This window comes from Crocodylus siamensis, chromosome 1 (assembly GCF_052110815.1).
Source record: "Crocodylus siamensis isolate JL-2025a chromosome 1, ASM5211081v1, whole genome shotgun sequence".
Classification (NCBI taxonomy): Eukaryota; Metazoa; Chordata; order Crocodylia; family Crocodylidae; genus Crocodylus; species Crocodylus siamensis.
The window spans coordinates 222,764,617-222,782,673 of record NC_143395.1 but is presented as its reverse complement, the minus strand read 5'-3'; the positions used below and the strand labels follow the sequence as shown (position 1 = coordinate 222,782,673).

Genomic DNA, 18,057 nt, shown 5'->3' with positions numbered 1-18,057 from the left:
CCCATCCCCCAGCTGTGATAGGTTAGGGCAGCTGTAGAAACAGAAACCCCGCTTCCCTCACCCCTTTACACCTCCCCCCGCCAGACTTCATGCAGTTCTGGGGTCAGTCACAGCTGGGAGGGCAGGGCAAGCCTAGGCTTGGGGAGAGCAAGTGAGCTCTGTCTGTTGCTAGAGTGCAGACCTATGCAACACTACCCGGGATGGCAGTGATCATACTCTAAGTTGACCTTGTCACAGGTGTTCAACAAAGCACTCTAACAGAAAGCACTATAGGTTAGTATACATCCATCCAGAGTTATTTTAAAGCAGGATCCACTATTTTTAAAGTACTCTGGGCATTTTTACACGTGCTCTGGGTGTGGGAGGGGGCACTTTAGTTAGAGCAGCTCCAAGAACCACTCTAATTAAAGCACCCAGAATGTCTTATGTATCAGCATCTCTGTGCTTAAAAATGGAGGCAGAGGCACTTTAACTAAAGCTCATGCAACAAACTTTAGTTAAAGCACCCCTGCCACCATTTTTAAGTGTGGGGGGTGGGGAGGGGGCACTGGCATCTGAGACACTGGAGTGCAGTAGTTACCATGTTCCAGCAGGCTCAATTAATCTATAACACATCCAAGCAGCCTTGCTACTCATGTATAGGTGTCCTTTGTTCCACGAACATCTATTCTGCTACAGCTGTAAAGCACCTTCCGTGTGCTTAAAGCACACTAAGTGTAACACTTGTACGTAGCCACAATGTCTCCTTTTAATAAGTCCACAGGCATGAGCTGCAGTCTCATGCAGCACAGTTGACTGTTCTGAGCTAGGAGTTGAAAAATTCAAATTCAGATGTTTTCTATGCACAAACTTGAACAAGTTCCCATTACAAAAACAGCTGTAACTGTCTGAACTTGTCTTCCAGGTTTCTGTTAGGATTTTAGGACTAAATGGTAATGTCTGACCACTGCTATGTAAGTGGTGAATTTTATTATTAGGTATTAGGTGTGAATACTTTTGAGACAAAAAGATTTGGTTTCACAGAGGAGTTAAAAATGGGTAAGAAGCCAAAAAAAAAAATTGGGGGAATGCTACAAAACAGAATTTTTTCAGGTAAGTGACTTATTTTTTTTAGCTCTGAACTTAATGCTATTGATCTGATAAATGTTCATGGTTCATTCCATATGTAGTAGAATAAAATGTTTGTCTGAATTGCAATCAACTATAGCCACAGTGGCCAAACTGTATGTGGCTTGCCAGCATGGTTGTTGCGGCTCTCCAGAAATTGCCTGAAGCCCTGCCCACTTCTCCCCAAGGCGGCTCCAGGGGATAGTGCAGCCTGGCACCTCCCACTGCTCTGGCTTTCCCCACGGGGACCATGCCCCAAACCTGCCCTCCTCTCCTTCTGGGACTGCTGGCTCAGGCACTGGGCTGCTAGGGTGGGGGCTACAGCCATGCCGCTTACTCCGGGGTGTGCTCCCCATGGGGGAAGCTGGAATGGCTCGGCACTCCAGAAGCAGGAACCTGATCCTGTGGCCAGTGCTCAGTGGCTGCCAGAGGGAGTGGAGGAGGAAGGGTTGCGGGGAACAGAGCCACTGTGAGGACAAGTCATGGTGGCCAAAGTACAGCCGGGAAGGTGCAGGGGGGGCCTGGCACCTCCCCTGGGTTGCTGTTCACGCCCCATCCCCCCACCTTGCCCCCCTGCTCTCCAGCTCTTGAACTTCAGTGGACGACTGAATGTGGCTCCTAGGCTGAGTAACTCTGGCCACCCCTAAACTGTAGTCAAGATGACCTGGACATGGGAAATGCAAGGGCAGCTTATTTGAAATTATTCTAGGTGCTTTTCTTTGTCTAAGTTATACTTCTTATAATAAATATTCTTATATAATTGCTGCTTTATGCGGCATTATAAAGGTTTGGTCCAAGTTTTGTTGGTTGATTAGGGCGGAGAGGCAAAGGGACAGTGTAATGTAGCTAGTTTGGTCAAAGCTGTAGTAAAGATGCAGTTATAGTTGCTCAGTAGAGGGAACCATTTTAAATACTGTGAGGTTAAAAGCAATGTTATCCAGTAGAAGCTTTTGTGTCCTTAGAAAAAAGAGCTCAGAGGACAAGGTATTTTTAGGTGTAGACAACTCATTAGTCATAGAGCCTTTTTTGGTTTTGCAGGTATTCCTTGTACCAAGTATACTTTTAAGTGCAGCAATAATATTTGCATTAGAAAGCGAAATGCAAAATGTGATGGGACAGTGGATTGTATTGATCAAAGTGATGAAAACAACTGCAGTAAGTATCTCTCTCTAATCTTAAACTTCATGCATCAGGTTTTGCATTTAAATTACACTGCTTTCCTTTCCCATTTAGGGTGCATCCCCACATGCAAAGACATGTGTTTCCAGGGGCAGCAAAATAAGCGCACCCTTGTGCCCCAGGGCACGCTCTAGTGCATGCCAAATTGGGGCCATTGGTGGGGTAGGGAAGGGAAGGCTGGGGCCAGCACCTATGCTGGTCTCAGTAGCCTTCCCTAAGGTCCTGGGGGCCTCCCAGGGGAGCAGTGTCACTGATCTGGCCACACAAATCCTGGCCAACAGCCAAAGCATGGCTCTGGACAGTTAGGCTCCATTTCTGGCAGTGCACGCTGTTGCATACACCACACTTTTTGTGGCAGTTTTTAATATTGGGACATCCCAGTATCAAATTTTGACACTGTGCTGCAAATTTGCAGTGTGGCACACAATTGCACATGTGCTGTTTGTGGTGCCATGAACTACAAATATGTACTCATCAGGATATGCCTTTCATGTGTATATACTTTCTTCTCATTGCTATGAGTGTCCACAGAGGAATAATGTTTTGATGGGACTGAGAAGTGTTGTGATTGTGATACCAGTGAGCTAATGCATAAAGATCAATGCATACTTGGTATGATGCTTTTATCAAAAGTTTTTCTTTTAGGGAGCTGTAACTCAACCTACATTTCTGTTTTAAGCCTCATATTTTAAGAGTTATAGGCAAGCACCAGGGGATAACGGTTAGTTCAACAGTGATGTTTAGTAGCTAATCAATTAATCTGCAAATCTTCTCACGAATCCTAGTATTCTCATGTCCTGCTGAAACTGCTAGTTGGATACCAGAATCATGATTTGGGTCTTTATGATTTTTAAATTTACGTGCCCCCTGCCCTGCTCCTAGCCCTCTTCCTCAGTGAATGTGACCATGCTGCCAACTGCTGTTGCTTTATAATAAGTGAGATTTATTGCCTGCAAAACTGCAGGCCCCAGCTGATCCTTGGATCTCTGGTTGTGTGCTGTACAAACATGTGGTGAGAAGTGGTCCTTGCCCTGAAGAGCTTCTATTCTGATGGAAAGCATGAGGGTGAGTTTATCACATGAGAGCTGAAAATTAGATTAGCTAATACTCATTTTACATAGGGACCAGCAACCAAATTTCCATGACACAGGAAAAGCCTATGGTCTTCATTTATATGTGCCAAGGTATTAACAAATAAAACTGTTTACCAGGAGTGTGAAAAATCTAGCTGATACAGCTTTGCTAAAAAATACCTGAGTGCAGATACAACTGTGCCAGACATGGTACCATGGCATGCCTCTAGCTCAGGGGTGGACAAAATCTGGCCTGTGGGCTGGATCCAACCTGCCCAGAGATTCTATTTAGCCTGTGGCAGGTCCCTTGGCCCTGCCAAGCCCAGGCACAGTGGGGCAGCCTGGGTTATGGTGCATGCAGCCAGTCCTGCTGCCCCCAGGCACGTGGCAGACAGAGGTGCCATGGCAGGCAGGGGGTGGCTTCCAGGCAGCCCCCACAGTAGTGGCTTACTCTCCCCATCTGCTGCTGCCAGCGTCTCTGAATTATGCTACCAAATATGACCCTGCTGCTCAGGCACCCTAGCCCATCTGCCCCACGCTCACTGCTGGGGGCACCTGACAGAGTGGATGGGTTGACATGGTCTCTGTGGAGAGTGGCTTGGGATCCCAGCAGGCAGGGAGCACTCGGTTGGCCTGGTGAGATGGGATGGGGCCTTGGGTGGGCAGAGAGTGGTGTCCAGAAGAGGAACAGGCGAGTGGGTTTAGGGCTGGGATCACTGGGCAGTGACAGTGTGGGGCTGGGGCCCAGGCTAGACGTGTGATCCACTTTCTGCACGTCCCTGCAACAGGCACTTGTTCCAAGGGCAGGGACAGGCAGGGAGCAGATTTCTTGCTTTGCTCCAGGCCCTAGCTCCCATGCTGTCACTGTCCCACAATCCCAGCACTAGCCCCAGCCCTGCCACCCATCACACACTTGGACACTGATCCCTGCCCATCTGTGGCCCCATCCCATCCACCCAGTCAAGTATGTCTTGCCTGTGGGGTTCCTGGGATGGTCTCTCTACTCACATGTTCCATCTAGTAAGCCCAGCAGTGGGTGCAGGACAGATGGACTTGAGGCCAGATAGGATCAATTGTCATGGGTTTCCCCCACCCCGGCCCACAACAGCTCACCAAAACTCCTTAAGTGACCTGCCAAAGAATTGCCCAAAGAATTGCCCACCCTGCTTTAGCTGTTGCACACAGTGTATCCCCTGGAAGACATGCTGGGAGAGATGGTAGGGTAGACAAGACTTTAGTCCCTGCTAAACAGGGCTGGATTCAAACTGGCCAGCATACTCGTGAGATTGTGTAGCTCACTGGCAATAGCTTGAAGTGTCTTGTCCCCTATATATACCAGAGTTAGGCTCTTGAGAATGAGGCCTTGCTTTCTGGAAAGTTAAGTTTTATTACCTCAAATATTCTGATCCTTTATATGGCTCAGCCTTTGGACAGAGAAACAATGTGCAATATCAGCGTAATGCATATGTTTGGAAGTGGCAATGCAATGCTGGTTATCAGGTTTCTGTTGTTTCTGTAACTTGGGGACACCCAAGGGTGTGCCCTATTCTCAATTGGATGGGATGGGTAGGCAGGAGGGGGTGCTGTGAGAGGGATGCAGATCCCCCTTTCCTCTATAGAGTTAGCCCAAGCCCAAAGTTCTTAACTATATACAGTGTATTGAGTTATAATGTACATAATCATAAAACAAAATATTATATACATATACTTACACAGTGAACATTAACCAACAACCAAGGTCAAACCCTAAATAACACTATTTACCCATCACAATAAAGCAATTTCAGCAGCATCAACACAATACAACATCACAATACAACATTTCAATTACAAAATATAAGGCGCAAACAGGCACAATCTTAATAACACCAACTCCTTAATATAGTCCCTGACCCATGGCAAGAGAGAGTCCTCCTTCCAATGGGGTCCCTTGGGGGGTGTCCAGGAAGCACCAGGGGTCTCTCCCCTTAGGGCCTTGACTAGGTAGAGGGCTGCTCACCCAGTTCCTTCTCTGGGTTTGCCCACCCCAAACGTCTTTCCCCTGTGGGACTCAAGGTCCAGTGACTCACTCCCTCAGGTGGCAGTGGCCAGGGCGCAGCTTGATGGGGTCTGCTCTGCTAGAGCACCTCTCCAGGCCTCTCCCAGATGACTGGGCTCCTCCTCACCCTGTGCCCTGCTCTGGGGACCGAGGGCTCAGCTCCTGTCAGGTGCTGCACCACTGCTGCTTACTCCTGGGTGCTGGGACTCATGCTCCAGCACTATTTCCCTGTGCCCTGGCTTCAGCACTGAGGGCTCTTTTAGCACAGGCTGGGCCCTTCAGGCTCCAGCCAGCTGTCCCCGTGCCAGGTGGCTAACCCAATTAGCCTCCAGTGCTCCCTGGCTCCCAAGGATTGGGCCCATGTGCTGCCCTGTGCACCGTGAGACCTGGCTGCTTGCTGGGAGCTGGGGCCTGCTCTGCCCCATGCACTGTGTGGCCTGCTGGTCCTGCTGCGGTTGCAGGCTTGAGCCACCCTTGTGGCTCCCAAAGCCTGGGGTCCGTGCACCAAACAGCTCACCGTGATGGGCCCAAGTGATCTCACACCGCTCTCAGGGCTGGGTCTTGGTGCACCGTCTTTGTGTGCCATCAACAGCCCGAGTGGTCTCGCACTGCTCCCAAGGCTGCTTCTCCAGTGGCAGCTTCAGGAGCCTTGGCCTATTGGCCACTGGGGGAGAGCTTCCCAGCTTTCCTTGGCTCCACTTTTCTTGAGTCCCTCACCACATCTGCCCCTCATGCTGGGCACGCAGCTCCTTTTATATGCTCCAGGGCTTTGCCCCTGAAGTCTTCCAGACCTGACAGTGTTGCAGTCTTCAGTCAGGTCCAGGGAAGCTCTTCTCCCCCTCCCCCCAGGAAAGGGGCGTGCCTTTATTTCTCTTGCTGCCTCCTGATTGGTGGATGGGCTCCACAAATCAAAATAGCAGGATCTTAAGCCTGGGACACAACCTAAGCTCTTTTCCTGCTACATTTCTCTCTGGTTCTGGGTTCAGTGTGGTCTAGCAGTTACACATAGCATCATCAAAGTTGCTTCTGAGCCCAATTTGTACAGACAACTCCAACATCTATGGATGTGAAAGCATGAACCTGTATCATCTTAGGTAAAGAACCAGAGCTCTTGAACTGTAAGTAGTGCCAGATTCACCACTTACTCCTACATGTGATTAAGCTAGTAAGGATCGTGAAAAAGGGATACTACATGTGTAACAAAGGTTCTCTCTGAATAATGGCAGAAAAATGGATGAGATTTTGCTCTGTTATACCATCTTAAACTAAGAATGGATACTGATTTACACCAATGTAAACTACCTTTACACCAGCAAAAAAGAGGAGCAAACCCATGGAACTAAGGAAAAAGTATCAACCAAAAATATGCTGGCTTAGATGTCATGTGTCCATGGCTACCAGAGGAAATTTGTTTGCTCAGTCCAAATAGTGTATTACTTCTTCCTTCTATCTAATACTGCATTTGAGCTTACTGTGGCTACTACTCCGGGATAACTGTTTATCTGTCCATTCCTTATCCTGGTGTAATTTACATACATGTACAAAAACCATGTAGATTACACCGTTTCACATCCTTAAGTTTTAGTCCCAGTTGTTTCTGAAATGAGCTTGAGGAAGTTCCTGTTGAGGGATCTCTGTCCCTTACCTGCTAAATTTCTGGATGATATTTTTGTCTAATAAAACTGTAGCAGGGAGTGAAAATCATGGTGCCAGCAATTTGTGAGTTAACAACACTGAAATTTCAGGCTCTGAGTTTACTTCAAATCATTGGGCCCAAATGATTAAGTATCCAAATCATGCAGCTTTAACTGTCAATGATTCATTTTTTGAATATATTGGAGCAAGAATTAAAGTTCAGTGATGCTGAACTGTGTTTTTTTTTTCCTGTCCAGAGGCATCATTTTAGTTCAGGGGTGGAAGCACTTGAATGGGTATGAGGATTTGAAATTTTTCTCTCTGTTTTATATATTTAGTGAATCCTTCCAACATTGAAATAAGGATGCTTCATGGACATCAAATCAGGACACAGAAGATAAGGGCTTAGAATTTTAAGTGAATTAACATGAACTTTTAAGCACATGAGCTGCTCCTGACTAACTCCAGCATGGGCACTTTTGTTCCAAACCAAGTATGGCCACATGAAGTTTGATCAAGGGCAACTGTGTGCGAGTGACTTGCCCATAGTCTGTGCCAGAACTGTGAAAAGAACCTGGATTTCCCATGCTTCCATGCCAATGTACTAACCTCATGTTTGGTTCCCAAGTAGTGATAAAACAAATCTAAGACTTCTGCTTCCTCTGAAAGCTTTTCAGTAAAAGCATTCATAATGTTTTTAAAGGGTGGGGCATTTTTTTTTCTTTCTCTGTTTATAGAAAGCAGCCTCACCCATGAATACTGTGATAGCACTAGAAATAAAATAAGCCTAAACATTCTCTTTCAGGCTGTGGCAGCAGCAGAAACAGTCATGTCCATGTCCATCGAATCATAGGAGGCGCTGACACAGAAGAAGGTGAATGGCCTTGGCAAGTCGGTCTCCATTTTGTGGGAGTTCCTCATTGTGGGGCTTCAGTGATAGCAAGGGAATGGCTTGTGTCTGCAGCTCATTGTTTTCAGGGGACCAGGTAAATAATGACTTCTACTAAATGGACTCAGACTGTTCTTAGCACCTCTGCATGTGGCGGTAAAGTAGCACCCAATGGTTTAATTGCATACTGTGATATTATTTCACTTCATTTAAATGACCTGTTTCAGCCAACATAATATTAGGGAAAATATTTCTTTTTTATATCTTAATTCACGTACGTAGAAAAACTTTACTTTTTCCCCTGGGTTCAAGCTTTTGAAAACATCTTTAAACATAGACCCTTGGGAAGCTTAACTTTGAAATACAAGCAAGCATCTATTGTGTAGTATTGGTGACTCTTGCCAACGGCAGTAGGCAAGATGATATGAAAAATTTTTAAAAAGTTTTATAGGCTGTCACACAGCCTCTTCTTTGGTTCATTGTCTTTTTTAACATGTTGGTCTTACCATTGTGCTATGGACGCGTTCCCTAAAAAGTTATCCTAAATGTCAATGGTGTATTGCTCTCTTCTCAATTAGATTATCTGATCCTAGAGCTTGGACTGCACACTTGGGGATGCGCACTCAAGGGAAGGCCAAGTTTGTGTCTTCAGTCAGACGAATCATTGTCCATGAATACTACAACAGCAGAAACTATGACTATGATATTGCACTGCTACAGTTAAGCATACCTTGGCCAGACACATTAAGACATGTCATTCAGCCCATCTGCATACCTCCTCTTTCACATAAAGCACGTGGGGGTGAGAAGTGCTGGGTTACAGGTTGGGGCCAAAGGCAAGAGGCAGGTGAGCTCCACTTGTTAGGCCTTATTTAGCTCTGTGTATAAGCAGCAGCATCTCTGCTCTTTTGAGTAAAGTTGCAGTGGCTCTGAATTTGACTTGTATCTAGAATTAGTCGCCACTGTTTATTGCAGTAAAGAAGTCCAGACTCAAACTCTCCTTTGCATGCTCTATTCTTCCTACTTGGTTAATGCAGTGATGGTGTAATCTTTTAACTACTCATTTGTGAGAGCAGTTGTAATAGTCTCTGTACTGAATTCAGAAATGGAGAAGATAGCTCTCTTCTAGCTTGTTAGCAGTTTATATAAACGCTTAGGGAATAATTGGCAATGATGAGAGAGACTTGTTATTTAATACGATAGTGAAATCTACACATTTATTGATTCAAACAGGACTGTTTCATATGGAACAATACTTTCCAGAAGGAGATTTTATTTTATTGTACAGTCTAGAGAGAATGGAGAAGCACAATTTTCAGCTAATTGAGAAATGAGCTAGATCATAGAATAGTGGACATTTAACTGGGATGCATCCAGCCCTAACTTCAATTTAATATGCTGGGATATGTGCTTTGGATCACTGGCTGTCACTGTTAGTGTCTCAGCATTCTGAAATAACCTTCCCAAGAAAATCAGGTATGATATCTTGTTTGGAGAACTCAACAGGCCGGAGTTCCTGTGGGAACCAGGCAGACTGGGAAATAATGATTTGTGTTAAGGTCTCAGGGGATGAATCTAACTCAGGAGCAGGCGATCATTTCAGGTGGAGGGCCACTTACTGCGTTTTGGCAAGCCATCGAGGGCTGCGTGACAGGCAGCCAGGGGCAGATAAAAAACTTAGAAAATTAACAATTAGGGGCCCCATGGGCTGGCTAGAATGGCCTGGCAGGCTGCATCCGGACTGTGGGCCACGTTTTGCCCACTCCTGATCTAACTGATATAATGTTTCTTTTTCATACTAACTATTGTATATTGGGTTAGGCTCTCCTAGATGAGTACTTACAAAACTAATCTGGGGTGGGTGACTGACATGCTGAAATCCCTCTAATCTGCTTTATCCTCTTTGAGTCAGAATACAATTAATTCTTTTCTGGCATATCTAGTGCACAGCTTATGAGAGATGGAATCTGGGGTCTATATCCATCTCCCAAGCCTTGTATTGTCTCCTCAGACTCTACTGTCACTGGATTACACTGGATTCCAATGAAGGGGTGAACCTTTTGGTTTGCATTTAAGTCTTAAACAGCTACGTGATAAGTGCATGGACTCACTCACTCCATGCTTTTTCATAGCATAAAAAGTGCAAAGTTCCAGACTAAAAACAGTAAATCTTGCTCAAGTTTCCTCACCAGTTGGGATTTCTTGGAGCATGAATTAAATTTCCTAGGGAATCTGGCATCCTTTTGTGGCACTCATGGCCTGTTTCTGAATCATGGAGTCTTCTTAGTTTGGTCAGTCCTCTCTGTCCTAGATGCATCTTGCAGCTTCAGAGACCGCCTCAAGAGTACACGTCTTCTTTTCTCCTGTATATCTTTTATTTCTTCGCTTTTAATGAGGGTAAGGTTGACAGTCAACTTGTTAACTGATCTTCTAAACTAGTATAATTCCAAAATGAAGAGGAACAAGCCTGCACACTACTAACACAAAGTAGGGAGAATGGAAAAGATTTTTTTTTTAAATTTATTTTTAAAGTCTGATAAAGTTGTATTGTTAGGCTCTTTTCTGTTCAAGTGGAGCAGTTACTACTGTTAGATTTGGTAGAAAAATATGACTAAATTCTCTCCTAGCCAAAGCAGATCTTTTGCAAAACATTTTAGAGATAGCAGAGTTCTCCCTCCCCAGTTACTCTGAAACAGAAACATGAACCTCAGGCTCTAACCACCAAGCCTCTGGGTAAATCTCTTGCAAAACCTCTTGCAAAACGACCTAACTTGAAAGGATGCATTTTCTTTTTAATAAGAAGTGGAAATGTTTGGAATATCAGAACATTTCAAGAAGCCATTATTTTCTAAACAACCCTATTTGTTTTGTCAAGATGCAGGGCAGTGTAGCCAGGGAACAAATGGGAACAACAAGTAGCAGTGATAAGCTGTTTCGGAACAGAGCTGTCTTTCATAGATGAAAGCAGGCCCTTATCTGTACAGTGTTGGGTAGAGGTAAAAGGTACAAAGGAAGGAACTGACACTGTGGCATACATCTCAGATGAAACCGTTTATTTGTGGCCCACAGTATTATAATTAAAATTGTCGTCACCAGGCACAAGGGACTAAACTGTTTGTGGGTAACATTTTGTAGATTTTTGCATAATTTAAAAATACATGAATACTTTTGAGGGTTTAATATATCAGTTTTTATTTCAATGCTTTTTCCAGATGATGATGGTTCAACAATTCTGCTGAAAGCAGAAATAGAAATTTTTGACCAAACACTGTGTCATTCGATATATGGGCTTATCACAGCCAGGATGCTATGTGCGGGGGTTATGTCTGGGAAAAGAGATGGCTGCAAAGTATGTATCGTGTATTATCTGGAGAGACAGATAATAACCATGGAGTTTGGTAATCTCCACTTGTCCAGTCATTTTCCTGAGTAAAACTGTATAGGCAAGAAATGGTGTTGGTATTAACTTTCATCATGCAACTGTTCACAATGCATTCTAACTTTAACACCACTTAAAATTCCTTGGATTTCATGTGGTCCGAGTGTAACGTGTAACTTCACTGTCTGAGTTTTTAAGTCCTTTGCAGTACTGGCTGATATACAAATGTGGATTAAGCTTTGGACCTATTTTTTATCCTTCCATTAGTGCCAGACAAGGCAAGTAAAAAGCATTTAAAGCATTGTTTACTTGAAGAATATTCTCCAGTCATGCAGCCATGTGGGTGGCTTGCTGGCCAAAACTCAGGGAAAGGAAATTTAACATGCATCAGCTATACTTCTCTGGCATGGAAGACTGGTATGTGTTCCCCTGAAGTCAATGGTAGTGGTTGGCATCTGGTAATAACTAGAGTTTATCAAGTCATTGAATTTCCATTCTGTAGGAAAAGCCAACACTTAAAATTTCCTGAATTATGACAAAAATTGTATCTCTGAATTTTACAGCAATGTACAAATTCTCAAATGTTGCTTCAGTAACACCAAAGCATCCTATTTTGGTTGTTGTTAATGATAATATTGGAGTTGGATCATTGACTAATCTGTGAGCTAAATCATGACAAAGTCCAAATAAAATCCTTCTACAATTCAGTCAAATGGCCTAGTCAAAAAATCAGATATATTCAACATAACTGTGCACAACATGTAGAGTTAATCAAATTAGATACTTCCATTGGAATTATTATAACAAACTCTAATAATTATCCTACTGTACCTTGTATTATGGGGCATCTGTTACCAAATTAAGGTCAAACTTGAATCTTACTCCTGGACATAAATTTGTGCCAGGAAGATGGAGGAATGATACCACGGATCATCAACTTCCCCCCAAAATATATGTATAGTATTACCTGTAGGATAACCTAGTGATGGGGAAAAAAAGAAAAGCCATTACTATATTCTCTTTGTCAGAGTTCATAAATTTCACAGCAAATGTTTTAATGATGAATTCTAAATGCTTATTTCTTTATAAATATTTTAAAGCTAAAAGCTGTTACACTGTGCTTTTTAATAATATAAAGGAAGATGATGGCTTAATTAACAGTTCCAATTGGTTTGTTCTTGCATTTAACTTAAATAGGGGTAGATTGGGTCCCTTACCATCCTTTTTATGTATCTCAGTTTTAAATTTTAATGACGTGTGTGTGTGTATTTTTAAGATGTTACCAGTTTGTGTGGAATACCAATATAGGGGTCTAGGTTTTTCCGTCAGAGGTATGCATGCAACTACTGCTAATGTATTAAACAACCTAATAAATCAGGAGAAGGTGTGTATACATCAGAATTTCACCTGGTGTGCAGAGACAGAATTTTATCTCTGTCTGAATCTGGGGAAGATAACATGAAATCCTCAAATGTCTTCCAATAAAATTATTAATAATGTTATTACTTTTTAGTAGTAACCTTAAGCTCAGTTTGTGGGAATTAAGCCTAATTTGATCGCAAGTCATGAAGAAATAGATGATGGAAAAACTAAATACACAAGCATATAAATTGGTGGTGCCCGACTCACGTAGTCCTGCAGACTGAATCAGTGGCAGACCAGAACTGGAGTGCAGAGTTGCATCATCTGGCCTGTGGGCCTGGCATTTGGTGGTGGCAGCATTCATTGCTGCGTTTCCTGAAGCCCTGGCAGCTGCTACTCTTCCTGACACCAGATTTTTTTTCTTCCATAGATAGCCTTGCAAGTGAGATGATATGGCTCCATGGTCTGGATTTGGCCTGTAGGGCTCTCACCAGGGTCTGGAAATTTGGTGGCAAGTTGAGGACTGGCAACATTAATTGCTAAGGTTCCAAGAACTGTGAAATGTAATGCTTCTGCCACTTGCCACATTGCCAAATTTTTAGATCCGTGAGGTTCCCCACAGGTTGGATGACAAGATTTCATGACCTAGATCTGGCCCATAGGCCATATCTTGGTCATCCGTGGTATAAATTGATTTACATGGAGAAGTTTGGTTTGTATTGTTGTCATTTGACTTTGTTTTTTGAAAAACAAGGTCTTGTGTAATTATTTAGGCAAAATTCCATTCAGCTCGGTGGAACTTTAAGTAAATACACTGGGATTTTGTCTCAGTTGTTTTTATTACAGATCCATGTATAACTAAAATTTTTATTTTTCAGGGTGATTCTGGTGGACCTCTGTCATGTCGAAGCAATTATGATGGGAAATGGTTTTTGACAGGTATTGTCAGCTGGGGCTATGGCTGTGGAAGACCAAATTTTCCTGGAGTCTACACAAGGGTGTCAAATTTTGCTCCATGGATTCACAGATATGTGCCTTCAGTTTTGTAATTCAGAAATGGTCAACTTGGAACAAAATTAATGGTGAAACCTCCATTAAATGTTATATTTAATTAAAAAAATGTGTCCAGTTTCTTAACCACATTGCCAATTATTGCACGCATGCCTGAGGTTTCAGAGTGGATTTTCATCACAAATTCTACTAGTTCTAGAAGAAAATAAGGGAGGTACATTCAGGTAAAGTGTAAGATTGAATGTAGTTAAGTCACCCACTTCTGTTTAGAAAAGTGACTTTTACTTCCATGCCTCAAGGTCCTCAAAATGGAGATGGTACTGCACAGTTTGCCTGTGTGATAGTTCTCAGACGAAAATGTCAAAGTCCTTTTGCAGAGTGTTTAAATACTGCTTTGTGAAAGACACTCGTGTTCTTGTTTCTTATTCAGGCAAAAGTGTTTAAAAATCTGTGTGAATTTTAATCTTAATAGGTACAAACTGCAGCAGAATTGGGCACTGAACAAAATTAAGGTTTCAAGCGTTTTTTATTTATCTCTAATTTACTTATGGTTAGTAATATAAAAAAGATATTTAAAAAGTAGTCTTGACCAGTGCTTTTCTACATGGTCCTTCTGTCTTGAGTAAAGAAGTTCCAGTCAATCAACAGGCTACTTATAAGGTGGCCATAGGCTGAAAGAGGAGGACTACTTGAAAGAGAATTATTTTCCTGCCATTTGTTTTGCAATTCTTAACCTCATAGGGGACTAACTGCTCTCAAACAGAATCTTTCTGGCTTTTGTATTTCTCAGACTTTTCAAAAATTAATTATTGAAACTGGGCCTTAAAAGTACTATTAGTTTTCTTGCATCACAGGCACAATTTCACTTTGTTTGTTGTTTTGTCCACGTAAAGCTATTGGTTTAAAAATAAATAAATAAATTAGGAAGCTGAGAAAAATATTGCCCAGCAGAGGCACAATATTGTTATTTTTACAGTCACTGAAGTAATTTTTTCATGGAAGTTAAACACTTTTGTTCCTTTGATACTATTCCTATGGTTTCCTTCTGTTGTTCAGTAGAATATTCAGTTCAACCTGAGGTTTACATTTGTGTAATGCGTGCACGCACACGCACACGCGCACACACACATGCATACCCCCCTCTTTACATAACCAGCTGTAAGTTTATCTTGCCCATGTCTTTCCAAAGAAGACTAGTAACTGGGATATTTTTGTGGAATCCATATCCTACTGAGCTAGTTAGGAAAACAAAGAGTTACAGTGATGGTGACTTTTTTCCCTTCCCACCTACCTTGATTTCAGATCGGCTGTTTCTCTCTAAGCAGTATGGCGAAGGTGAAAGGAAAGAAGCAAGAGGAAGACATACACCTCTTCTGAATGATGTTAAAACAATTAGGTTAATTTTAAGTTTCTTTCAGAATTTTGATTTGCAGGAATCAAATCTTCCAAGCATCATGATACAGTCTGTTGCTTCCAAAAGGGTGTCAGTTGTATACAGCATACCACCTCCTGATGATTGTGAGTGTGTGTCTGGGCAGGTAAGGGACTGCAGCTAAGACTTATTCCATGAGTTTTTTAAACAATAGTGTGTATTGTTATTTGGGAACACATTTGACCCTGCTTGTAACTGAGGTGATGATAAACTTGTTGTATCCTGAAGTTGGCAGCAGAAACTGAAACTGCAAATGAGTAATCTAGAATCATGAAAGTTTCTACACATGGTACAGCAAAAGCATATTGTTGCAATTTTAAAAGAAAACCTTTTTTTCTTTTTTTAAATGCAGAGGTATAGCAGAACAACTGTCCTCATTTTATTGTCTGACTATTTAATTCCACCCTCCCCCTTTTTCTTTCCCTAAATAGAGTCCAAGCCTGCATTGGGTCCAGTCTTCCCAAGAAGAAAGCTCATTTCTGAATTGTTCTTTTTTGAAACGGCTGAGATGGCATCTAGGAATATTACCCATTATTTCCTTAGCAGTCACTGTATTTGTGCTAGTCTTGCACTATTCATTATGTAAGTGCCATTTCTCTTACCAGTGTTTTTTGCTAAGCATTGAGAATTTGAATATACCATGCTTGGAAAGGTGCATTTTATAGAAAACTAAATTTAATGAGTCTCCCTTTTTGTTTATAGCATTTTGCAGAGATGGGAGGGGGTGCATTGATTTAAATGATAAACTGATTAAAGAATAATAAAGCTGTAAATGGTCCTTTTGACTCTCCTGGTAAATACTATAATCGTGACAGCTGCAACTTTCAAAGGAGCCTACTAGATTAGCTGTCTTCAGTCCAGACACATTTTCAAAAGGGCTTGGATATCTAATTCCTTTAGATTTCCCTTAAAAATCCTAGCCTAAAACCATAAAAATGTGAATCTACTGTACATATAGAAGTTGACTTACTCTTACCTGTTTTCTTTTCCTGTAGCAATGCACTTCTGTTTCTTCCAAGGTATTGTCTTCAGTCACTGGATTAAGAGGTGCTTGATTCAATGTGTGTACCATATAGCCATGTACTTCTCTTAGAGGCCTATTTTCAGTAATATTAAGGTTTAATTTAATCCTTTCACAAGCATCTGTAATGTTTTCAACAATGTATATTAAACTGCTAATGCATGATCCTTTATATTTATTTTTTTATTTTTAGCTCCAGCATTCTCATTTATTTATATTGGTGGAAGTGTAGAAATCCCAAACCTGACGTACGCAAGTGACCTCACTGATCCAAAGTCACAGAAATTTCTATTGCAAGCAGAAATGATCCAGAGTTATGTAAGTTCTCATGTGTAAAATAAGAAATCTTGGAAGCATTTCTTACCACTGGTTGAAGTCCATCTTGTGAAATTCCAGCTTTGGTATAAAGTTAAGCTTTGAGTCGCAGGTATTGTTTCTATTCTTTCAAATGAGTGAAATCTAGGATTAGTTTGAGAGAGTTAAGTTACAAAGCTGAAGACAAGTGCTAGATAAGATGGGCAAGTGGCTGGGAGGCTGTAAACCTGCTGTGTTGCAGTAGTGCACTGGGAATATAAGTAGCCAGGTGCCGCACCCTGGTCTTAGAGGAAGTACAAAATCTTACATTAAGAGAAACCCACTACTCTGTTCATGACATTTATCTTTTCTATTTGCTTTTTCTGTTCATATTAACTATTTTGCATGGATTTGTTTCCCTTTGTCTGTGGGCTTTTAAGTACTGTTTAAATTGAATGCGCACACTTTTTTTGTTTTCTCTTACAAGCATCACAACAATGCTTGCATTCTTGCACTTCTCGTGACTTGTATTTGTGAGATCAATTCAGTTTCCTGGGTCCATGCGAACAGAAGTTTTAGAGACAAAGCAGCCCTCTGTTAACTTGTATTTCCCAACAGAGTTAATCTAGTGTCTCAAAGCTGCTTTGTATGTGGCCAACATGAGTCATCCATGACTGAATTATAAACCAGAAATTTGCCATGGTGTGTAATGAATCTAAATACATAATTAAGTTTAAAATGCTATAAATTCCTTTAGAAGGTGTCTTCTTTTCTGGCTGAAAATCAAAGATTTTCTTCCGCTTGGTTGTAAAAGAGAAAATTTTTCTGCATTGCAATGAAAATTTTAGTAGAAATATGCACATGGCTATTGCTCTTAAAATTAGAAAGTTTTTGTCTTCTGTGAAAATGATGACAGTATCTGCAAGATGTAACTTTACTACTGAGGTGATCATGCTATGACCATTTAAAAAGTGTATTAGACACAAAAATGTAACCAATTTCTTTTAGTCTTATATTTGTCTTTCTAATTATTTAACTGTCAGTTTGCAGAATTCTATGAATCTTCTACCTTAGGGAGATATTACTTGAATTCAGTGGTTGCTGCATTTAGGTAAGTCCACGTACTCTGAATTAAAGAAATGTTTTTGAGTATCTTTTGGTATTTTTTTGTTTTGTCTTAAATGGCTTAACTGGGATGGTTATGCAGAATTAAAAGAAGAGAAAATAGGCAAGTTTGGTAGCCTACTTTAAAACCAACAGCTATATGTAATTTTCATGGAATCTTAGCATTTTCTCTGAAGAGTTTTGCTTTCTGTATCTATTGCTTGCTGACAAAAACTATCAAGCAAGACCAAAGTTTTAGTTGTTTTATAGGTTTGTTTCAGGGTTGCTTTTGAACCTATCCCTCCCTCTGATGAAATTTTGAAAAGCAGTTTCCAACTGGATTTTATCTGTTTCCATTTTTCTGTATAATTTGTTTCCTCAAGCTGACAAAAATGCAAGACTTGTTCTCAGATTGTGAAACAAATTCATTTGTTTTGAATTCTGGCAGACCTTTCTCAGAAGGAATCAGGCCTTTAATTGTGGGAAAGATGCATTTCAGGGGTGAGTGTGGGGGATGACCTTTGACCATTTCC

The 18,057-nt window shown here is 41.7% G+C and overlaps 1 protein-coding gene across 1 annotated transcript in view; it reads left to right on the top strand.

The window, feature by feature from the left end:
• The window catches only part of TMPRSS7 (transmembrane serine protease 7), a 41,858-nt gene extending 28,147 nt beyond the window's left edge, over positions 1-13,711 (top strand). The window contains exons 12-16 of the mRNA XM_090031596.1: positions 2,146-2,262; positions 7,838-8,018; positions 8,500-8,768; positions 11,134-11,270; positions 13,541-13,711. Coding sequence (XP_089887722.1) covers positions 2,146-2,262; positions 7,838-8,018; positions 8,500-8,768; positions 11,134-11,270; positions 13,541-13,711 — 875 coding nt within the window. The remainder of the gene's footprint in view (positions 1-2,145; positions 2,263-7,837; positions 8,019-8,499; positions 8,769-11,133; positions 11,271-13,540) is intronic.
• The last annotated feature ends 4,346 nt before the right edge of the window (positions 13,712-18,057 follow it).